This window comes from Scylla paramamosain, chromosome 40 (assembly GCF_035594125.1).
Source record: "Scylla paramamosain isolate STU-SP2022 chromosome 40, ASM3559412v1, whole genome shotgun sequence".
Taxonomy (NCBI): domain Eukaryota; kingdom Metazoa; phylum Arthropoda; class Malacostraca; order Decapoda; family Portunidae; genus Scylla; species Scylla paramamosain.
In genome coordinates, this window is record NC_087190.1 from 8,693,007 (window position 1) to 8,719,103 (window position 26,097).

Here is a 26,097-nt window from a genome sequence, read left to right on the forward strand (position 1 = left end):
ACCTAAGACGACACTAATAACACTATCTCGTAGAGAACATTATCATATATATATATATATATATATATATATATATATATATATATATATATATATATATATATATATATATATATATATATATATATATATATATATATATATATATATATATATATATATATATATATATATATATATATATATATATATATATATATATATATATATATATGATAATGTTCTCTACGAGATAGTGTTATTCATGCGTTTTAGCGTTTTGGCACCTAAGACGATCCCAAAGCACTCATAATATTCACATTCACATTCACATTCTTAGGTACCATAACGCCAAAATGCATGCAAACCACCCTCAATTGCGAATTGAAATTTCATTTACAGAAACATGTCTTTTTAGTGTCCTTTGAAGGTACAAGAACACTAAAAAGCACAGAAAACCCTCTATTTTGGAAAGAAAAATATTACCAACACTTGTTTTTTTGAGTGCTTTTAGCTACTTAGGTACCGAAACGCTAAAACACTTACATTTTATAGAGAAACAATAATAAATTTAACAAAAACGTGCATTTTCAATGTGTTTTTTTTTCAGCATGTTACTCACAAAACCGCAAATATGTATCGAAAGTACACTACATCGAGACACTAAAGAACATTACCAGAGACGTGAATATTGAATGGTTTGGAGCTTCTTAGTTACCAAAACACTGAAAGGCATAAATAGCCCTCTAAAAGGAAAAACAGAAAAACAATACAAAAATTGTGTATTTTGTTTGTTTTTCACATCACTAGATAATAAAATGCCAAAATGCATGCAAAGCAACCTCTACGGTGAAATGAAACATTAAAGGAAACGTGCCTTATGAGTGTTTTTAGGTATGTTTTACAACAAAACGTTAAAAAAAAAGTATCCAAAGCACCCGATATGGGAAAAGAAAATGACTACCAAAATAGTTCTTTTTGAGTGTTTTTGAGGTACTTACCTAACAAAACGCTAAAACTCATGCAAAACCCCCTTTACTGAGATACAGAGTAACATTATCAAAAACAAGTATTTTGAGAAGAGTTTTTCAGCTTGTTACGTAAACAAATGCCAAAATGAATGAATACTCTATATGGAAAACGAACGGAATTACAAAAAACGTGTTTTAGTAATCCTTTTGAGCTTTTTAGGTACACAAAAGCAAAAATGCGTTGAAAAGCACTCCATATAAAGAAACAACAATATTATAAGAAACGTGTATTTTTTTTGTGTTTTTTACACTGTTAAGTAGCAAAACGCGAAAATGCATGCATTGAGCCCTATATGGGGAAAAAAATACATTAAAAGAAACGTATCTTTTGAGTATTTTTGCGCATGTTAAACAAAATGCTAAAAAAGCTTGGAAAGCACCCTATATGGGAAAACAAGACGAGTCTTTTGATTTTTTTTTAAGCTACTTACGTACCAAAATGCTAAAACGCACTCAAAACACCCTTTATGGAGTCACAGAGTAACATTACCAAAAAAAAAGTATTTTCAGTGTGTTTCAGCTTGTTACGTACATGACCGCTAAAATACATGTAAAGCAATCTAATTGGGGAGACAAAAAAAAAAAAAAAACATATATTATGAATGTTTTTGAACTTCTCAATTACCGAAAACGCTAAAACGCATGGAGAAACAGAACAAAACTACCTAAAAACATGTATTTTCAGTGTAATTAACATTGTTAGGTACCAAAAATCCAGAATGCATGTAAAGCACCTTATATGGGGAAAGGAAACGACATTTTAAGAAACGTTTTTGTTGAGTAATTATGGATGTGTTAGGAACCAAAACGCTATAAAGCATCGAGAGTACCCTATATGAAAAAAAACAAAATATTCTAAAAATACTTCTTTTTTCAGTGCTTTTTAATCTACTTGCGTACCAATATACTAAAAAGCAGGGAAAACACCCTTTATGGAGAAAGTGTATAACTTTACCAAAAACGTGTATTTTCATAGATTTTGATTTTTTTTTTTAAGAGAAACGTTCATTATAAGAGTTATTAAACTTCTTAGGTACCAAAATGTTAAAAGGTATGAACACACTTTATAGCGAAATAGAATAACATTACCAAAACCAAGAATTTTGAGTGTTTTTAAGCTTCTTACGTAAAAAAAAACGCCAAATTCCATGGGAAATACCGTATATGGGAAAAGGAAACACACTGCAATGAACGTGTATTATGAGTGTTTTTAACATTGGGCCCTAAAACGGGATAACACATAAATAACTCTCTATATGGAAAAAAAAAGATATTACCAAAAACGTGTATTTCACACCAAACCGATAAAATGCATGCAAAGCTCCCTTCGTGGCGAAAAGAAGCGAGATTTCAAGAAACGTGTCTTTTGGGTGTTTATGAATGTGCTATGCACCTAAACGCTAAAAAAAAAAAAAAAAAGTATAAGAAAAAAAATACCAAAACATCTATTTTTAAAGTTTTAGTACTTACGTACTAAAACTTTAAAACTCATGCAAAACACTCTATGGAAAAGAATAACTCCCAAAAACAAGTATTTTAATGGTTTTGAGCTTGTTGCATAGAGAAACGCCAAAATACATGCAAAGCACCCTATACGGAGAAACGAAAAGACATTACCAGAAAAGTGTGTTGTGTGTTTTTTTTTAGCTTCTTTGGTAAAAAAGAAAAAAAAAAACGCTAAAAAGCATGAATAGCAATCTATATGAAGAAACAAAACAATATTAGCAAAAACGACCATTTTGTGAATATCACATTGTTACGAAGCAAAAAATATTAACACGTATGGAAAGAACCCTATTAGGGGGAAAGAAAACGAGATTTCCAGAAACGTGTCTTTTGAATGTTTATAGGCGTGCAAGGCAACAAACCCATAAAAAAGCATGGAAAAAGCACCATATAATAAAAAAAAATAACATTATCAAAAACTCTCTCACCAGTGTTTATCAGCTACATACTTACCAAACCGCTGAAACATTTATGTAGAATCAAAATAACATTACCAAAAACTTATAATTTAAGTGTTTTTCAGCTTGTTAAGTAGAAAAATGCAAAAAGCATGGAAAATACTCTATTAGAGAAACTAAAAGAAATTATGGGGAACGTATATTACGAGAGATTTACAGCTTCTTAGGTACCAAATGCTATGAATGAATAGCACTCTATATCGAGAAACAGAACATTAAGAAAACCTTTATTTTGAGTGTATTTCATATTCTTAGGTGCCAAAACGCCAAACGCAAACCACACTATATGGAAAAAAAAAACGAAATTTCTAGAAATGTGTTTTTTGAGTGTTTACCAGCGTGCTAAGCACCAAAATAATAAAAAAAAAAAACATGGAAAATACCCTGTGTTCGAAAAAACATTACATTATAAAAAAGTCTCATTTTCAATGTTTTTGAGTTACTTTAGTACCAAAGCGCTAAAACGAATTCAAAACACATTTCATGGAGAAACTTTACATGGAGTAATATTATGGAGTAACATTACGAAAAATAGTTTGTTACGTAGAAAACGCCTAAATTCATGGAAAGTATATAAATAAGGAGAGAGAGAGAGAGAGAGAGAGAGAGAGAAAAAAGACATTATGAGAGACGTGTAGGTTTGAGAGTTTTTCGGATTTCAAGTACTAAAATATTAAAACGCAGGAACACAACTCTATAAGGAGAAGGAGAACAATTTACCAAAATCGTGTATTTATAGTGTTTTTCACATTGTTAGATACGAAAATTCCAACATACATGCAAATTCTCATATATGGTGAAACGAAACGGAATTAAGAGGTACATGTCTTTCAAGTGTTATTAATTCTGATAGACACTATAAAGCATGGAAATCACCCTACATGAGAATATTAAACAACAAGTCGAAAAAAATATGTTTTATGAGTGTTTTTCAACTTCATACCTACTAAAACGCTGAAACGCATGTAAAACACCTTTCATGAAGACAGAGAATAACATTACCCACCCAAAAAAAAAAATATTTTGATTGTTTTTAAGTTTATTACGTAGATAATGTACGCTACATTGGAAAACGATAAGGCATTTCGAAGGACGTGTATTATAAGTGTTTTTGAGCTTCTTAGGTACCAAAACGGGAAAACAAGCTAATACCACTCTATATGGTGAAACAAAACATTACCAAAAAATATGTTGTTTTAGTGTTTTTCACATTGTTAGATACTAAAATACCAAAATGCATGGAAAGCCCCTTATATGGGCGAAAAAAACATTACAAGAATCGCGTCTCGAGTGTATTTGTACATATTACGCTCCAAAACGCTAAAAAGCACGAAAGCACTCAATATGGTTATAAAAAACAATATTATTCAAAGCGTATTTTTAGTATTTTTCAGCTTCTTACGTACCACTTTACACTTTCTTACGTACCAGAACGCTGAAAACCATGAGAACACCCTTAATGGAGAAACAAAACATTACCAAAAACAAGTGTTTTGAGAGTTTTTGAGCTTGTTACATAAAAAAAAAAAAACACACAAAAATGCATATAGAGTACCTGATATGGGGAAAGGAAAAGATATTACGTGAAACATGTATAGTACTCTATATGAATAGCACTCCATATGGAGAAAGAGAACACTGCCAAAAAAATGTGTATTTTATGTGTATTTCACATTGTCACTTCCCAAACCGCCAAAATGCATGTAAAACACAGTAGGAAAGGAATCGAGATTTACAGAATTGTGTATTTTGACGTGTTTATTAGAGTTTTCGGCACCAAAAACGCCAAAAACCATTAAAATCATCCTATATTAGAACACACACAAAAAAAAATAACATGTTAAAACGAGTCTTTTCAGTGTTTTTGAACTTCTTACCTACCAAAAACACTAAAACATATGAAAAATATCCTGTATGGAAAAACATAGCATGCCTAAAAACAACTATTTTGAGTGTTTTTCAATGTGTTACTTAGAAAAACACGAAAATGTAGGCAAATTACCCTATATGTGTGTTTCTGAGCTTCTTAAGAACCAAAAGCTGAAAACGTATTAATGTATGGTAATGTGAAAAAAAATAAAATAATATACACCAAAAACATGTATTTTGAGTGTATTTCACATTGTTAGGTACTAACAATGGTAACGCAGAAAAACACAAAAATGTATACAAAATACCATATTTGAGGAAAGGAAAGGACATTACGAGGAACGTGAATTATGAGTAATTTTGACCTTCTTAGATACCAAAACGCGAAAATGAGTTAACAGCACTCTTTATGAAGGAACAGTACACCAACAAAAATGTGCTATTGGAGTTTTTTTCACATTGTTAGGTCTCAAAACGTAAAAAAAAAAAAAAAAATATGCATGCCAGGCCCCTGATATTCGGAAAAAAAAATCATAAACTTGTTTTGATTGTTTACTTTGCTTGTCAGGAAACAAAACGCTAAAAAAAACACCCTGTATAGAAAAAAAACAAAAAAAAAACAAAAGAACATTACCGAAAACATGTCTTTTGAGTGTTTTTGAGATAAGTACCAAATCACTAAAAACACATGGAAAACACCCTATATTACTAAAAATAATAAAATTACCAAAAACAAATATTTTGACTCTTTTTTCAGCTTGTTACGTAGAAAAATGCCAAAATGCAGGCAAAGTACTTTATATAAAGAAACGAAGACATTGTTAGAAGCATTTTTTTTTTAGCTTCTTAGGTACCAAAATGGTAAAACACATGAATAGTACTCTATTTTGAGAAAAGAACAAACACTTGTATTTTTAGTGTTTTTCACATTATTAGGTATTAAAATGCCAAAATGCAAGGAAAGCGCCCTTTTGTGGGGAAATGATATGAAAATACCAGAAACTTGTATTTTTACACGAAAATACAAGAAACGTGTAAAACAACATAAATAGCACTTTATATTAAGATGAACATTGCTAAAAAAAAAAATGTATTTTGAGTATATTTCACATTATTAAGTAAATCCTCCAAAATCCACTCATTGACCCTTATATGATGAAAAAGAAGCGAGATTTCCAGAAACGTGTATTTTGATTGTTTATAAGCGTGGTATCCAACAAAACGGTCAAGAATTATAGAAATCACGATATATGGCAAAACAAAATATTATCAAAAAACCTCTCATTTCAGTGTTTATGAGGTACTTACGTACCTAAATGCTGAGAACCATGGAAAACACAATTTATTCCAAAACAAAATAAAATTACCAAAAACAAGAATTTTGCATGTTTTTTTTTTTTCAGATTTACGTAGGAAAACGCCAAAAGGCACGCGAAGTATAGGGAGATGAAAACACATTACGATAGACGTGTATTATGAGTGTTTTTGAGCTTCTTAGGTACCAAATTCTACAACGCATTAATGCATGGAAAAACAGAACGTGTATTTTGAGTGTATTTCATATTGTTAGATACTAAAACGCCAAAAGCATGCAAAACACTCTATATGAGGAAGGAAAACGAGATTTCCAGAAAATTTTCTTTTGAATGGTTATAAGCGTGATATGTACCAAAACGCTAAAACGCATGAACTGTACTCTTCATGGAGAAACAGAACAATAAAACCAAAAACGTGAATTTTGAGTTTGTTTCAATTGTTAGGTACAATAAAGCTAAAATGCATGCACGTGATTTTTTTGGGTGTATTTCACACGCCAAAGTGCATGCAAAGCGCCCTATATGGGAAAAGGAAACGACATTTCCGGTAAGATGTCTTTTGAATGTCTTTAAGCGTGTTATATACCAAAACGCTAAAAAGCATTCAAATGACCCTATATGCGAGAAGGAAACGAAATGGGGAAAAGAAACGATATTTCCATAAAAAATTATTTTAAGTTTTTATTAGTGTTTTAGGCACCACAACGCTAAAAGGTCTCTATACGGGGAAAAAGAAAAAAAAAATCATTACGAAAAAAAAAAGTGTTTTGAGTTTTTTGAGTGTTTTAGTGTCTATTTAAATACCAAAACGCATAAACGCATACAAAAACGTTGTTTTCTATACAAATGTAGTTTGCTTTCAATTCTATTTAGTGTTTTGGTGCCTAACATGCACAAAAGACTCAAAGGGTACGTTTCTTTAAATGTTTTTTTTTTTTCTATGGAAGGGGCTTCAGATGCATTTTTCGTCTCTAACATTGAGAAAAAAACACTCACATTACATGTTGTTCTGTTTCTCCATATATGATGGAATTAATTCATTTCCTGTGTTTTATTACTTTGAAGCTCAAAAACATTAATAATAATAATTCTAAGGTCTTTTTAATTTACCATATAGGGTTTTGGCGTTTCTACTTAAAAATTTCAAAATCATTCAAATTTTGTTTTTTGATAATGTTTTTTTTTTTCTTATTAGTACGTGAAAGACACAAAATATACGTTTTTCTTAATGTCATTTTGTTTTCCCATATAGGGGAATTTCTATCTTTTTTACTTTCATATATATATATATATATATATATATATATATATATATATATATATATATATATATATATATATATATATATATATATATATATATATATATATATATATATATATATATATATATATATTTTTTTTATATTTATTTATTTTTTTTTTTTGCCTAACACGTTAGAAACATTGAAAACCCATGTTTCTGGTAATGTAGTTTAGTTTCCACATTTAGGAGGATCTGCATGCATTTTGGCGTTTTTTAAACTAAATATGAGAAAAAAAAAAACACTCAAAATACACGATTATTTTTTTATTTCTTCTGTTTCTTGATATCGAGTAATATTTATATATTTTAGCATTTTGGTACCTTAGAAGATCAAAAAAAAGCTTTTATAATAAACGTTTCTCGTAATGTCTTTTCATTTCTCCATATAGATTACTTTCCATGCATTTTGTCGTTTTTCTACGGAAAAACTATAAAACAGCCAAAATTCTGGTTTTTGGAAAAGTTATAGTATTTTTCCTTGTATTTTATTTAGTTTTTCCACGTTTTGGTAAGTAACTGAAAACACTGAAAAGAGACATATTTGCTAATATTGTTTTGCTGTCTCATATAGAGATCCTTTCATGATTTTTCACACTTTTCTGGAGATCACGTTTCATTTAACCATATATGGTGCTTTGCGTGCTCTTTTTGCGTTTTCTTACCTAATTTTGTGAAATGCGCTAAAGAAATACGTTTTTGGTAATGTTCTGTTTCTCCACAGAGAATGCTATTTAGGCGTTTTCTCGTTTTGGTACCTAAAAAGCTCAAAAACAGTCATTATATACGATCATCGTCATTTTCCTTTTCTTCCCTATATAAGGTACTTTCTTCACAGTTTGGAGTTTTTGCACGTAACAAGCCCAAAAACACTCAAACTTCTTGTTTTTTGGTAATATTATTCCGTTTTTTTACAAGGAGATTTTTAATGTGGTTTAGCTTTTTCGTACGTAAGAATCTCACAAAACAGTGAGATTCTTACGTACGAAAAAGCTCCCTGTAAATTCCCCTGTATGGGAACACAAAACGACATTACGAAAAACGTATCTTTTGTGTCTTTTGACGTGCTAAAAAGCAAAAAAAAAGAAAAAAATACATACAAAACACACTTTATGGAGAAACAAAATAATATTATAAAAAACAAATAATTTGAATGATTTTGAGATTTTTAAGAAGAAAGAGCCAAAATACATGGAAAATACCCCTATAATTAAAAAGACCTTAAAAGTATTATTAATGTTTTTTTTTTATTTCAGAGAAATAAAACGCAGAAAACGAATTAATATGGAGAAACAGAACAACATTACCGTAAACATGTAGTTAGAGTGTTTTATTTTTTTTCTCATTGTTAGAGACGAAAAATGCATCTGAAGCCCCTTCCATAGGAAAGAAAAAAAAAAACATTTTAAGGAACGTACCCTTTGAGTCTTTTGTGCATGTTAGGCACTAAAACGCTAAATAGAATTGAAAGCAAACTACATTTGTATAGAAAACAACAAAAAATGTCTCTTTTGAAAAACTTTAAACATAATAAAATGAGCAATAAAGAGTATTTCGAGTGTTTTAAGCTTGTTACGAAGAAAAATGCCAAAATGAATTTAAGTGTATATTTTACATTATCAGGTATCAAAACTCCAAAATACATGCAAAGCATTCTATATGGGGAAAAGAAATGACATTTCAAGAAACGTGTCTTTCGAGCGTTTTTTTGAGCGTGTTTATTACCAAACAGTAAAAAGCATGGAAAACAACCTATATGGGAATAGAAAACAACATTACCAAAAACATGTCTTTTGAGTGTTTTTTTTTTTTTTTTAGGTTCTTAGTTACCAAAACACACGGAGAAACAAAATAACAGTATAAAAACAAGTATTTTCAGTCTTTTGAGCTAGTAATACACAAAAAAGGCAAAATGGAGTCAAAGTACCCTATACAGGTAAACGAAAGGACATTAGCATGTATTATGAGTGTTTTTGAGATTCATAGGTAATAAAACAATATAATGCATGAACAGCAGTGCATATGGAGAAACAGAACATTACATTTTTTTTTTTGTGTACTTCACATTATTAATTACCAAAACGACAAGGTACATGTAAAGCACCCTAAACGGGAAACAAAATGACATAATCAGCAACATGTTTTTTTGAGTGTTTTTGAGCGTGTTAGACACGAAAACACGGAAAGGAATGGAAATCACTTCATATGAGAACACAAAGCAATATTACGAAAAAGTTGCCTTTTGAGTGTTTTTGAGGTACTTACGTACCAAAACACTACAATGCATACAAACACCCTTTATGGAAAAGCATAATAACCTTACAAAAAACAAGTATTTTGAGTATTTGATCTTGTTACATAGAAAAACGCGAAAATACTATATATGTTGAAAAGATAATACATTACGAGAAATGAGTATTATGAGTGTTTTAGAATTTCTTTAGTACCAAAACGCGAAAACGCGTAGTGAGAAACAGAACAACATTACCAAAAACGTGTACTTTGAATGTTTTTTTTTTTTTTTTAACATTGCTCGGTAACAAAACCCCAAAATGTTTGAAAGCCCCTTATGTGGGGAAATGAAACGACATTACAAGAAACGTTTCTTTTGAATTTTTTTTTCTTTTTTTTGTGCATGTTAGGCACCAAAACGCTAAAATCCATGGAAACCACTCTAAGTGGGAATACATAACAACATTACCAGAAACGTGTCTTTAAGTGTTTTTAAGTTACTTAAGTACCAAAACGCTAAAAACCACGAATTTACTGCCTTTTCACTGTTTTTCCGAGTTTTAGGAACCAAACCGCTAAAATGCATGGAAAGCACCCTTTATTGGAATGCAGAACAATCAAAAACGTGTCTTTTAAGTGTTTTTCAACAAGGTATTTGCAAAACAGCCAAAATACATCCAAAGTACCTTATATGGGAGATGAAACATTACCAGATACGAGTATAAATGATTTTTTTTTCTTATGGGATTCTTATGAACCAAAACGCTAAAACGCGTGAATCCAGCTCAGAACAATATAAACAAAAAAGTGTTTTTTTTTTATATTGTTTTTCATATTGTGAGGTAACAAAATGCCATAAAGCATGCAAAGCACTTCATATGGGGAAACGAAACGAAACAACCAGAAACATGCCCTTTTCATTTTTTTTTTTTCAGCGTTTAAGAAACTAATACCCCTAAAATCCATGGGAAACACCCTTTATTGGAATACAAAACAGCAATATCAAAAACGTGTCTAGTGAGTGTTTTTGATGTTCTTAAGATCCAAAGCGCTAAAGCTCATGCTTTAGCACCCTTTGTGAAGAAAAGAATAACACTACCAAAAACTTTTATTTTCAATGTTTTTAGGCTTATAACAAAAAAAAAAAAAAAACACGCCAAAAAATGGAAAGCACCATATTTGGAAAGGAAACAATATTACAAGAAACGTCTCATAGGTTCCAGAACGATAAAACAAGTAAATAACAACAATTTATATGGAGAAAGAAAACTACATAACGAAAAACGTCTGTTTTGATTTTCTTTTTTTTTTTACATTGTTAAGTACCAAAACGCCAAAAAGCATGTAAAGCACCCTATATGGGGAAAGGAAAGGACATTACGAGAAACGTGTTTTGTGAGTGTTTTTGATATTCTTATGTAGGAAAACTCTAAAACGCGTGAATATCACTCAACATGGAGAAACAAAGCAATATTAACAATAACGTTTATTTTCAGTTTTCTCACTGTTAGGTACCAAAATGCCAAAATGCGTGCAAAGCACTTTATATGGGGAAACGAAACATACTAATAGAAACGTGCTTCTTAAGTGCATTCAAGGGTTTTAGTTACCAAAATGCTAAAATTCATATGAAAAAAAGGATATTACCACAAACGTGTATTATTATCATTTTTGAGCTTCTTAGGTAACAAAACCCAAAAACACGTGAATGCTACTCTATATGAAGAACCAGAACATCACAGAAAACTTGTATTTTGAGTGTTTTTCTCATTGTTTAGTATAAAACACCGAAATACAAAATACAATGTACTCTATATGGGGAAACGAAAGGAAACATCACAAAAAACGTATCTTTTGAGTGAGCTTCATTACCAAAACGCTAAAACGCATGCAGAACACCCTTTATGGGTAAATAGAATCACATCAGCAAAAATATGTTTTCAGTATTTTTCAGCTTGTTACGTATAAAAACGACAAAAATGAACGCATATTACCCTATATGATGAAATAATTTATATTACCAGAAACGTGAATTATGATCATTTTTGAGTTTCTTAAATAAATAAATAAAGCAAAAAAAAAAAAAAACGCAAAAACGCGTGAATGCACTAAAACTTAAACAGAACAACATCACTTAAAACGTGCATTTTTGGTGTTTTCACATATTTGGTACCAAAACACTAAAATGCATGAAAAGCACTTGATATGGGGAATCGAAACGACAGTACCAGAAAGGTGTCTTATGTGTGTTTTTCAGGGTGTTAGGCATCAAAATGTTACAAGTCATGGAAAGCCACCTATTTGTTATTCCCCCACCAAAAAAAAAAAAAAAAGAAAAACACGTGTCTTTTGAGTGTTTTTAAATCTCTTCCATACCAAAACGATGTAACGCATTCAAAACACCCTTAATGGACAAACAGAACAAAATTACCAAAACCATGGATTTTTATTGTTTTTTAACAAAACGCCAAAATATATGGAAAGTACTATATATATTGGGAAACTATACGTTATTACAACAAACGAGTATAATGAGAGTTTCTGAGTCTTTTTGGTACCAAAACACTAAAACACGAGAAAACACTCTATATGGAGAAACATTACCAAAAACGTGTGTTTTGAATGTTTTCACCTTGTTAGGTACCTAAACACCGAAATGGATGCAAAACACGTCATTTATAAAATTTATTAAAAAAACAGAATAACATTACTTAAAATGTGTATTTTGAGTATTTTTGATCTTGTTTGGTGCATAAACGGCAAATTGCATACAAAGTACCTTATATTGTGAAACAAAACTATTTTACCAGAAACATAAATAATGATTTTTTTTTTTTTTTTTTGAGATTCTTATGTACCAAAACGATAAAACGCGTGAATCGCACTCTATGTGTACCAAGGTCCATCTAGACTGGTCAGCCAGCCGAGCTGTCCCAGCGCGGGGGAGGGGTGATGACGTCATCCATGCCACACTTCCCGCGCCACTCAGCTTAGTCCTCACTGACAGCTGACTTTTGGCGAGACGTTCGGGCACTTTGGCCTGACGCCTGAGGTTTCCTGTTGTTTACATATCGCTTTGTTGACACTGGGCTAGCTGGAGTGTTCATCAAACTCTCCACAGTGCTGTAAACAACTAAACATGTCGAACAATTGCTCAGTGTTTGGATGCAATAACACGAAAAGAAAAACAACAGGTTTAGGGATTAAGTATTTCAAGTTTCCCAAGGAAAAAAATCGCAGACAGCAGTGGATTCAAGCTTGTTCCCGAGGTGATGTGTTCATTGTAGACAATGCAGTGATATGTTTCATGCATTTTACAAGTTCTGACTACAAGGATGATTTAAAGCATCGTCTCTTAGGCACTGAGTCACCCGAGTTACAGGCCACTGACAGATACCTCAGTTCCATCCCTTAATTTACCTCAAGGTAGGTTAAATTGATGAATTTTCTAAATGATTATTGTATGCCTCTGTGCTGCTTATAGTGCTATATAGCCTAATTGTGAAGCAAAAAGCATTACCAGCGTTATTTAAGCATAAGCCTACTTCAGTTTCAGCCCCAACTCTTTTTCACTGATGAAAGTATAATTTTCTGATTGTAGAAATTAATCTAAGCAAGGCCAATGTAAATTGGCCTTGATTCTAAGACTTTTCTTCTATGGCATTTCTATCAGAAAAACGTGCTTTTATTAGTAAAAACGAGTTGGGGCTGAAATTGGAGTAGTGGTACAGGGAGGGTTAAGCTGATGTTAATTTTATGAATTGCAGGTAAAAGTGTAACGGCAAGATGCAGTGAGAGGTCTGGCAGGGCAGAAAAACGTGGACGCAAAAGAACTGTGCACGAAATATTGTCTGAAGCTGAATATGAATGAAGAATCGGGAGAGGGAACAACAGTGATGCACTGCCAGCTAGCGCAACTGAAAAATCTACAAAGGCAACAAATAGTAGGGAAACAAGCTTACAAGATGTGCTGGCTGATCCTGCCAATGTAATGAATGAAAGTAATCAATATGAAAAAGAAGAGGGCACAAGTGATGTGAGTGGCACCAATGCCAGTGAATTGTTGCTTCACAAAATTCAGCAACTGGAAAATGAGAATAAAGATCTAAAAAAAAAAAAACAGAATGCTGCTTTATGTTATGATTAAGTGGTTTATATTCAATAACAAATATTGAATATTTATGCTGACAGTATGGTGTGAACTTAATTTTTCTTTGTATTATGACTACTGTTTGCATGTAGCTAATATGTAATGCAATTAAAAAAAGGGATGAGGGGAAGAGATAACAGGCTCCAAGGGTGGTCAAGTTAAATCAGTACTGTGAGTGGCAGGGAGGTGTGGCGTGGATGACGTCATCACCCCTGCTCCCCTGCGCTGGGCCCGCTCGACTAGCTCACAAGTCTTCATGGACCTTGATATGTACAAACAGAACATTACCAAAAAACGTATCTTTTTTTTTTTCACTTTGTTAGATACCAAAACGTCAAAATGCATGAAGAATTAAAAAAGATAAATAAAGGTTTATTCAGTATTTTCACCGTTTTAGGAAGCAAAACGCTCAAATGCATGGAGAGCACTCTTTACTGCAATACAAAACATTACAAAAAAACGTTTCTTTTGAATGTTTTTTTGAGATTCTTTCGAACCAAAAATCCTTGGATAACACTCTTATATGGAGAAACAGAATAACATTACCAAAAAAGTGTATTTCAGTGTTTTTTTCAGCTTGTGAACAAAATCGTCAATATGCATGCAAAGTACCTATATATATATATATATATATATATATATATATATATATATATATATATATATATATATATATATATATATATATATATATATATATATATATATATGTGTGTGTATATGGGAAAGGAAACAGTACTACAAGAAACGTTTTTTTAGCAATATACTGAAACGATATACACACACACATATATATATATATATATATATATATATATATATATATATATATATATATATATATATATATATATATATATATATATATATATATATATATATATATATATATATATATATATATATATATATATATATATATATATGTGTGTGTGTGTGTATATGGGAAAGGAAATAGTACTACAAGAAACGTTTTTTAGCAATATACTGAAACGAGTGAATATCACTTTATATGGAGAAAGAGAACATTACCAAAAAACATATTTTTTAGCTGTTTTTTACATTGTTAATTATCAAAACGCCAAAAAAAAAATAAACATGGAAAATAATCTATATGAAAAAACGAAAATACATTATGAAAAAAGTGTATTATAAGTATTTTTGAGCTTTCTAGGTACGAAAACGATAAAGAACATGAATAGCACTCTATAAGGAGAAAAATAATATTAACAAAACCTATATTTTGAGTGTATTTCACATTGCTAGATGTTATACCGCAAAAAAGTATGCAAAGCACCCTATATGGAGAAAAAAAAAAAAAACATTTGCAGAAACGTGTCTTTCAAGTGTTTATGACCGTGTTAGATATCAAAACGATAAAAAGCATCTAAAGCATCCTGTAAGGAAAAAAAAAAAATAAACATTAGCAAAAACTTGTCTTTTGATTGTTTTTGAGCTACTTACGTACCAAAACACTAAAACGCATGCAAAATACACTTTATGGAGAAAATGAATAAATTTCCAAAAACGAGTATTTTGAGTGTTTTTGAGCTTATTGTATACAAAAACGACAAAATGCATGGAAATTATCGTATATGAGGAAACAAAAAGACATTACGAGAAACGTGTATTCTTAATTTTTTTTCTTAGCTACTAAAAAAAAAAGAAAAAAAACAATAACAATACCAAAAACGTGTATTTTGAGTGTATTTCATAAAAAAAACGCCAAAACGTACAATATTGTACATAATATGGGGTAAGAAAACAAGATTTAAAAAAAACGAGCTTTTTTTTAGCTTTTATGACCGTTTTAGGCACCATAACACTAAAACACACACACACACACACACACACACACACACACACACTCACACACACACACACACACACACACACACACAGACACACACACACACACTCACACACACACACTCACACTCACACACACACACACACACACACACACACACACACACACACACACACACACACACGCACACACACATGCACACACATGGGAAAAGAGAACATCATCAAAAATATTTTTTCTCAGTGTTTTTGAGTTATATACAAAAAGGGAAAAACGCATGCAAAACACCCTTTATGAGAAATAGAAAAAAAAAACATTACCAAAAACGAGTATTTTGTGTTTTTGATCTTGTTACGTAGAAATGCGCCAGAATGCATGGAAAATAACCTATATGGGGAGACAAAAAAAAAATTACGGTAAACGAGTATTTTCAGAATTTATTAGCTTCTTAGGTATCAAAACGCTAAAAAGCATGACAAGTACTCTACACTGAGAAAGAAGAGCATTACCAAAAATGTGTTGAATGTATTTGAGCGTCTCAGGCATCAAAACGCTAAAAGGCATGGAAAGCATCGTATATGGAAATACAAAACAACAATACAAATAACGTAGCTTTTGAGTGTTTTTAACCTTCTTACGTACAAAAATGCTAAAAAGCATTCAAAACACTTTAATGGAGAAAGACTTCTAATCTTTCTAAAATTTCTGATTGGGGCAGAGCAAACTTAGCATTGTTCAATGCCTCAAAAACTCAATTCCTCCATCTATCAACTCGACACAACCTTCCAGACAACTATCCCCTCTTCATCAATGACACTCAACTGTCCCCATCTTCTACACTGAACATCCTCGGTCTGTCCTTTACTTATAATCTGAATTGGAAACTTCACATCTCATCTCTAGCTAAAACAGCTTCTATGAAGTTAGGTGTTCTGAGACGTCCTCGAAAGTTTTTCTCACCCCCCCCAGCTGCTAACTCTGTACAAGGGCCTTATCCGTCCATGTATGGAGTATGCTTCACATGTCTGGGGGGGTTCCACTCATACTGCTCTTCTAGACAGGGTGGAATCAAAAGCTTTTCGTCTCATCAACTCCTCTCCTCTAACTGACTGTCTTCAGCCTATCTCTCACCGCCGCAATGTTGCATATCTAGCTGTCTTCTACCGCTATTTTCATGCTAACTGCTCTTCTGATCTTGCTAACTGCATGCCTCCCCTCCTTCCGCGGCCTCGCTGCACAAGACTTTCTTCTTTCTCTCATCCCTATTCTGTCCACCTCTCTAACGCAAGATTTAACCAGTATTCTCAATCATTCATCCCTTTCTCTGGTAAACTCTGGAACTCCCTGCCTGCTTCTGTATTTCCACCTTCCTATGACTTGAATTCCTTCAAGACGGAGGTTTCAAGAAACTTATTCATCAGTTTTTGATCACTGTTTTGATCCTTTTACGGGACTTGCATTTCAGTGGGCATTTTTTTTATTGATTTTTGTTGCCCTTGGCCAGTATCCTTCTTACATAAAAAAAAAAAAAAAAGCAAACTTGCGTCAGTGTTTAGACGATACTTCAGCCAGTGGGGCGCTCCAGAATCAGTCTCCACAGACGGGAGAACTAACTTAACCAGTGAGGAGATGTGCAACTTCTTTGGGAGATGGGGAGTGGAGAGGAGGATAGCCTCTGCCCACTTCCCGCAGTCAAATGGACGGGCGGAGGCTGCAGTGAAATCCGCCAAGAGGCTGCTGCGGGCCAACACGGGCGCCGGAGGCAGCCTGGACACTGACAGAGCTGCGGTGGCGTTGCTACAGTACCTGAACACGCCTCTACGGGGCGTGAACAAGTCACTAGCTCAACTGGCCATGGGCAGGCATCTACAGGACGGTGTGCCAGTCCACGATCAACACTACAGGGTAAACATGTTCTGGCGGCAGGCGTTGCGGGCAAAAGAGCGTGAAGCAGCGCGGCAACAAGAGGCATGGATTGACAGGCAGGGAACGCCAAAAACTCTGCTCCCCCTCGCGCTCGGCACGCAGGTGTGGATTCAGGAACCGTCTACGAAGGTGTGGGATAGGCGTGATCTGCTTTAGTTTCATTATTTTGTCAGATCCTACACTGTTCATTATGTATGTGACATGCCCATTGTATTATCTTGGGGGGGGAGATCTAGGATATGTACGATATGTTGGGCCGGCCTCACCGGCAACACACCACCCGTTTGTAATCGGCAGTCGGCCTTGGGACTTTTAGTAAAGGAAACGCCCTCCACCTCGTTTCACTCAGCCCTCCTACATAATAATAAAAACAACAATCCATTTACAAACTAACACACACACACACACACATGAAAAGACAATCAAGCCTCACCAAACACAACCGAGCCCAGTGACAACCTATTTAAACCTAACTAAATAAAAACAAGACAACCTAACTAACTAAACACACCCTAACCTAACACTGACAACCTAACCAAACCAAACTAAATCTAATTAAAGACAACTTAACCAAACAAAACCTAATCTAGTCTAACCTAACTTAACCAACCCACCTCGCCACACACACACACACACTCTGATATCCACAATAACAAACACCTCATGCTGATCCAGCTCGTCATACACCTGCATGCTAGCATAGGTGATGGCCTTCACCTCCGTGCCCTGCGGGTGTTTGGCCAGCTGGAACTCCTCCCCGTAAAGCCTCGCACACACCTTCATCACTCCATCACCCCCATCACTATCAATCCCCCAGTAATCACAACCTTCCGTGCGATGAAGAACAGGTTACAGCTGAAGACAAACTCATTGAAGAAGTGGAAGAGGAAGCCCTGGAGATCATTAGTCTCTGCCTCCACCTCCTGCACCCTCGTCATCTCCACCGTGTCAATCTCCGTCATGTACCCAAACTTTGCAGTGGCCGCCTGTTCGTACGCCTCCTGTAGGTTAGCGCCCCAAGCATGTAACTGCACGTCTGCCAGATGGTCTAGGACTCTAGGTACTCATATTTCACCTCCGTGATTGTTGCGGCCTCCTCTGGTGTGGGTTTGATGACGTCCTGTGTTCTTTCGTCCTCCATCCTTGCTGTGGTGTGTGCTGTGTTTTGCTTCCTGGTTCTGTTGGCTTCCTCTCCTCAGTACCTGGTGATGGGTGAGGGAAGGGTGGGTGTTCACATCTCTGCTGGTTTTGGTGGGTGTAGGTGGTGATGCAGGACAGGAGGTGGGAGGTGGCTGTGTGTATGGATGCATGGAAAGGAGGGAGAGATGAGAAGAGGAAAGAGAAAGGAAGGGAAGGAAAGAGAAGGAACAGGAAGGGGATGAGAAGATATTTGAAAGGGAAGAGAAGAGAAGAAATGGGAAGGGAGAGTTGGGAAGAGAAGGGATAGGAAAGTACAGGAAGGGAAGGGATGAAAAGATAGAAGAAAAGGAAGGGGAAGAAAGGAAAGAGAAGAGATAAGAAGGGACAGCAAGGGGGGGATAAGAAAATATTTGAAAGGGAAGAGAAGAGAAAAATGGGGAAGGGAGGAATGACAAAGGGAAGGATGTAAAGACAGAAGGAAGAGAAGGGAAGGATAAGAAGGTAAGTAGATAAAAAAAGAGAAGGAATGAAATGGGATGATACAGGAAGAAAAATGGATAAGAAGATAGAAGCAAGGAAATAAAAGAAGGAATAAGATGGGATGGGAAGGAATGATAAAATAGAAGGGAAAGAAAGATAAATATGGGAAGAGAAGGGATAGGAAGGAAAGGAATGACAAAATAGAAAAAAGGAAAAGGAAAACAAAGATGGGAAGGGAAGGGAGGGAGGCAGAATGAAGGGAAGAAAGGAAGAAAGCTAGACAAAGAAAGGAAAGGGAAGGGAAGGGGAAGGAACAAACAAGGAGTACAGAAGAAAATAAAAATGAGGGAAAGCAAAAGAAGAACAGAAAAGTAATGAAGAAGAAAAGAATAAAAACAAAAGGAAGGAAGGAAGGGATTGAAAAAGAAAAAAAAGAAAGGGAAGAAAGAAGAATGATAAGAAGAATGATAATATTGCAAAAATTCAAGACACAACAATAACACAAAATTACACAAGTCCTCTCTTCCTTCACCACCACCACCACTTCCTCCTCCTCCTATACACACATAAGAGGGGCCAGTAACACACTACTTTACTTCACTGGTACACACTTTATTGCTCTTAAAATACATAATATCCAACTTACTCTAGACTCTATAACCCAAACAACATCGCACAAGCAAACACACACACACATGCTCTACTCTCACCACCATTATTTTCAAAGGCCGCAGAGATGATCAGCCAGGTTTTCAAGACTGTTTCTCCTTCCTATAATGCAGAAATGCTAATCATCATCCTTACCTAATCTCGTCTTTCAGTTGAGTTGTAGGATGCAGGAAACAAATAAACATATGTTTAATATTAACCAAGGGGGTCCAGACTCACTCTAGGTTAATATTAAACATATGTTTGTTTGTTTTCTGCATCCTACAACTCAACTGAAAGATGAGATTAGGTAAGGATGATGATCAGCATTGTCATAACTTGGTACTTGAGGTGTTGGCTGCACCTGTCCTGCATTGTTGTCATGTTCACACTCGACAGGTTCATAGCAATCTCTCTCTCTCTCTCTCTCTCTCTCTCTCTCTCTCTCTCTCTCTCTCTCTCTCTCTCTCTCTCTCTCTCTCTCTCTCTCTCTATGTCTCTCTCTCTCTCTCTCTCTCTCTCTCTCTCTCTCTCTCTCTCTCTCTCTCTCTCTCTCTCTCTCTTTTTTTTTTTTTTTTTTTTTTTTTTAAACAAATATTTACAGAAAGGCTTAAAATTCCACGTTGAGTATGGAATTATTTAAGAAGCCTATGATAGTATTATTAACAGGAATAACACTATACATATTTAACATAAAGATGATAATGCTAATACAATAATACAATAAAATAATAAAAAATTTAAAGCACCAGTGGGGACAGGTGCGTGCTACGCCAGCTGTGGGCTGCCAGCTTCACCTGGTGCGTGGACATGTCCTGCACTTGGGGCGTGGCCGCCGTGAACATGTTCCACAGCCGCGAAGTCCTGGCTGTGTAGGTACGCTGGTGTTGGCTAGAGCGAGATCGAGGCACCTTCACTAGCTCGTCGCTACTGGCCGCAGCTCTGGTGCACCTCTGCACTGTGTGTGGCAGCAACCTCAGGGAGTCAAGGTGAGGGGCCCTCTGCACCTGAGTTTTGTGGCACACCACTAGCGCCGACACGTCCCGGCGATGCTCCAGTGACGTTACTGGTGGTTGGTGCTGTTGGTCCTCATGGGTGGCCACCAGACGCAGAGCTCGCCGCTGCACAGCATCCAGTCTCTGCATGTGGGTGGGGGCACTCGACATCCAGGACAGGGCACCGTACTCCATACATGGGCGTATCTGTGCCCTGTATAGCGTGAGGATGCCCCGTGGGTCGAGGGTGTTCTCTCTCTCTATGTCTCTCTCTCTCTCTCTCTCTCTCTCTCTCTCTCTCTCTCTCTCTCTCTCTCTCTCTCTCTCTCTCTCTCTCTCTCTCTCTCTCTCTCTCTCTCTCTCTCTCTCTCTCTCTCTCTCTCTCTCTCTCTCACATGTTTAATATTATCCAAGGGGTTCCAGACTCACACAGAGCCACTCACTGATGTTTGTTGCTTGGCCATGTGACAGTGAGGTGCCTTGCAACACTTGATCCAACACAATGCTTAACTCCTAACACTAAACAGGGATCTAGTTCAACATAACTTTTAACTCCTAAAATTAAACAGGGATCATTATCAAAACAAAAGATGCATTAGCACTATTTCTTCCCTGCATTGTAGTACCATTTTCTGTACCGATGTGTGCGAGGATCAATCAGACGTGCAACATTTGGACAAAAGCAACATCCAGACATGCCGTACACAAATTACAACATATATTGGAGGGATTACTGTATTTTAGGCACTGTAATATTTCTTTTTATACCGTTTGACCTCTAATTGGTACATCTTTCCTTAATTACCAATCACTGAGACATCTTGTTCTACAGCCACCTGCAATCTTCAAACGAGGTAGAAATTGCAAAATGTATTCTTTTAATTGCAAACATTCTTGTAGATGCTTATAAGTATTCTGGTGCTGCTATTTCATATTGCAGTGGAAGAGTTAACTGATGTGCAACAAACCCTTATCCACACAAGTCCATGCTGGCATCTTATTTGTACAGTCCCTCCATCTCCACCTTCACCACACAGCCCTGCCAGTGTGTGCATTGCCTGCTGGGACCTTCCTGCTTCCACTTGCATCCAAAACAAATCTTGCTAGTCCCTCCATCGCTCTCTCGCTCTCTCTTGCTGACTCGGATGTGTGTTGGATGTGAGTGACATCATGCATGACGGTTCCCAGCAGGCGACTCACACCCTGGCAATGCTGAGTGGTGGAGGTGGAAGTGGAAGGGACTGCACAAGGAAAATGATAGCTTGGACTTGTGTGGATGAGGGTTTCTGCTCATAAGTAGAAACCCAACACTGCATAAGATACAGCAATCCTTATGAGAATGAGAAAAATGGAAGGAAAAAAAAAAACAGCTACATTTCTTAATACATTAGTCTGTGTTGTTGTAAATTTTAAGGAAAGAAAGAAAGAAAGAAAGAAAGAAAAGAAAAAAAAATTATACTCCTCAATAAAAGTCTGTTATGCTGTAAATTTTGAGAATGAAAAACAGAAAAGAAAAAAGACTTTATTCTTCCCAATATATAAATCTGTTATGCTGTATATTTTGAAACGGAAAACAAAAAAAGAAAGAAAGAAAAAAAAAAAGAAAAAACATTATGCTTCTTAATATATTAATCTTTGATGCTGTAAATTTTAAGAAGAAAAAAAGAAAAAAAAGAAGGAAAAAAAAAAACACTATACTATTCAATTAAAAAATCTGTAATGCTGTAAATTTTGAGAAAGGAAAAAAAAAGGAAAAATCTAACTTGAGAAATAGACACAAAGTGAGAAATAGATACAATAGAGAAAGTGAGAAATGGACACAAAAAAAGCATCTTGTACAAAATTCCGTGATGCTGTGAAGGTATTGTAAGGAAAACGAGAAGAAAAAAAAGAAAAAAAATATATACTTTCAATACAAAAATCTATGCTGTTAATTTTGAGAAGAAGGACGAGAAAGAGAGAGAGAGAGAAAGAAAGCAAAGAATAGGATGTACATTTAATACTTAGAATGCCATGGCTGTCTTATACTTCTAACACTGTATTCTGCAGCACTACAGCACTGCACCTCCACTACTTTCAAAAGGCTCTATGTAGGTGAAGTTAAACAGGTTTTTAGGGATGTTTTTATGCTTCTAGTGAGAGATTAACAAAATAAGTACATTATTAAGAGAAGAAACACTCTTGAGGACCTGGCTAATCATTTCTGTGGCCTTTGAAAACTATCGTGGTAAGAGAGCAGAACATTTCTGAATATGTGTCATATTCAGGCTGAGATTACATGATTTTTGTTAAGTTCCACTGATACAGACTTGGAATCAATGGCAGGTGTGTTGTGTTGTAAAATTTTCAATCTTACAGCTTTGGTCTTGAATGGGAGGTGTGTTTATTGAAATTCTTGGAGGTGTGGTCTTGAAATGAGTGACAGATCTGTTCAGTAGCAAATTTCTCACAGGTTTGGTCTTGAACGACAGGTGTGTTGTGTCGTTAGATTCTCACAGGTTTGGTCTTGAAGTGAATGACAGATGTGTTGTGTCATTAAATTCTCAGTCTCACTTATTCTTGAAATCTTTGCCCTGTATGTTATATTCTTTTAAAATTCTCAGTCTTAAAAACATCAGATTTTACAGTGTTACCATGATATTGAGCTGTGTGTTGTATTCTATAAAACTCATCAAACAGCCTTACAGTACCAAGTTGAAACCAATAACCTGTGTTGTGTCTTAAAGTTCAGTCTTAGATCATTTATACTTTCATACAGTTTTAAGTTAGAATGGAGTCCAGTTTAATGTTACAAGAAGCTGTTGGGATTTTAGGAGTTAAAGGTGTTTTTCCTCTAAGTGTGATATGCAAGGGAAGGGAGGAAGGCAGAAGGAAGGGAGGAGAGAATGAAAACTAGACGAAGAAAGGATACGAAAGGGAGGGGATTGAAAAAAGTCTGCAGTACAGGAGTTATGTAGTTATAGAATGTGATGTGAAAGTTTGTGTGTGTGTAAAGGGAATATATATGAAAAAAAAGAGAAAAAAAAAAAAAAAATATATATATATATATATATATATATATATATATATATATATATATATATATATATATATATATATATATATATATATATATATATATATATATATATATATATATATATATATATATATATATATATATATATATATATATATATATATATATATATATATATATATATATATATATATATATATATATATATATATATATATATATATATATATATATATATATATATATATATATATATATTAGAGAAAGTACCAATATAATCAGTCTTTAAAAGAATCAGACGTGTGTGTGTGTGTGTGTGTATGTGTGTGTGTGTGTGTGTGTGTGTGTGTGTGTGTGTGTGTGTGTGTGTGTGTGTGTGTGTGTGTGTGAATTCAGTAATAAAAGTAATATATATGCAAAAAAGATAATGTTACTAAAAAGTGCCAATGATAACCAGACTTGTACTATTTCATGATCTGTGTTTTGTTTGTGTTGACATGACAAGAAGGAATTTGGTGCACAGTGTGGTAGAGGAGACGTCAGGAGGCCGGTAGTGAATTTCTTGTTTGTGTGTCCTGTAGAAATTGATGTGATGCAGGAATAGATTAATGTGTTGGTGGGTTTGTATTCAGAGCACCAGAAAGACTAGTATTGCTACTGGTGCTGCTACTACTACTACTATTACTACTACTACGACTAAGACTGCACTTTTCTTTCTACCACCACCACCACCACCACCAAACCTAAGAAGAGCTGGGGACATTAATAAAAGTATAGAATCCTGTCACCAACACCTTAGCCGGCATCACTTCTGCAGTAGTACATGCAAGGGTTCTCTACCAGGCGTTTTCAAGGCTTGTGATCTTATGGGACAACGGACCTTATTCTGAAACACTTCTATGCGGCACCTCCACTACTTTCAAAGAGCTCTGTGTACTGTACTTAAAGCTACACAGGTTTTCAAGGGTGTTCTTACAGTTGTAATGACAGATTAACAAGATTTCTGCAATATGGGCGGGAGAAAAGTCTTGAAAATCTGGCTGATCATCTGTGTGGCCTTTGAAAATAATGGTGGTGAGAGTAGAGCATGTGTGTGTGTGTGTGTGTGATGTTGTTTGGGGTATAGAGCCTAGTGTAAGTTAGATATTATGCATTTTAAGAGCAATAAGGTGTGTACCAATTAAGTAGCGTGTTACTGGCCCCCTCTTATGTGTGTACAGGAGGAGAAGGAGGAGGTGGTGGTGGTGGTGAAGGAAGGGAGGACTTGTGTAATTTTGTGTTATTGTTGTGTCTTGAGTGTTTCCAGTATTTTCATTCTTCTTATCATTCTTCTTTCTTCCCTTCTTTTTTTTTCTTTTTCAGTCCCCTCTTTCCTTCCTTTTGTTTTTATTATTTTCTTCTTTATTATTTTTCTGTTCTTCCTTTCCTTTCCCCGTTTTTATTTTCTTCTGTACTCCTTGTTTGTTCCTTTCTTTCCCTTCCCTTCCCTTTCCTTTCTTTGTCTACCTTTCTTTCTTTCTTTCTTCCCTTCATTCTGCCTCCCTCCCTTCCCTTCCCATCTGTTTTCCTTTCCCTTTTTTTCACTTTTGTCATTCCTTCCCTTCCCATCCCTTCTCTTCTCATCTTTCTCTTCCTTTCTCTTCTATTTTATCATTCCTTCCCATCCCATCCCATTCCTTGTTTTCTTTTTAACAAACATGTGTGTTTTTTTTTTTTTTTTTTAACTAGGACACGAAACAACACCACCAGAAGCAAAGCATGAAATCTAAGGAAGCACCAGTGTGAGGAGTGTGGGAGTCGCTTCAGCCACCGCGACGTCCTCATCAAACACTACTCTACACACACCTGCACCCTTCCAGTGCGAGGAGTGGGGCAAGGCATTTGCCCGGAAGGACATCCTGGCCACGCACGCCCTCCGCCACACCAAGAGGCGGGCGTTCACCTGCGACGACTGTGGCACAGATTTCTGGGACAAGAGGTCTCTTCGGCAGCACGTCATGATCCACCTCCTCCCAGAGTTCAAGTGTGAGGTCTGCGGTAAGGAGTTCCGGGTCAAGGTGTCCCTGGAGGACCATCTGCGAGTCCAATGGGGCGTCAAGGAGTTTGCCTGTGTGCACTGTGGCAAGGAGTTCATGCTCAAGCCGCCACATTCGCTCCGCTCACAAGATGTAGTGGTGTGTGTGTACGTGTGTGTGTGTGTGTGTGTGTGTGTGTGTGTGTGGTGCCTTGGCTATC

At 35.1% G+C, this 26,097-nt stretch overlaps 1 protein-coding gene across 1 annotated transcript; it reads right to left on the reverse strand.

The window, feature by feature from the left end:
- Positions 1-18,114: 18,114 nt before the first annotated feature.
- On the reverse strand, positions 18,115-25,861 carry LOC135092620 (uncharacterized). Its single transcript, XM_063991224.1, is given in 5 exon segments — positions 18,115-18,387; positions 18,390-18,636; positions 21,287-21,398; positions 21,902-22,084; positions 25,708-25,861. Coding segments are annotated over 5 exon segments (912 nt in total). The 3' UTR covers positions 18,115-18,171.
- Between the last annotated feature and the right edge of the window lie 236 nt (positions 25,862-26,097).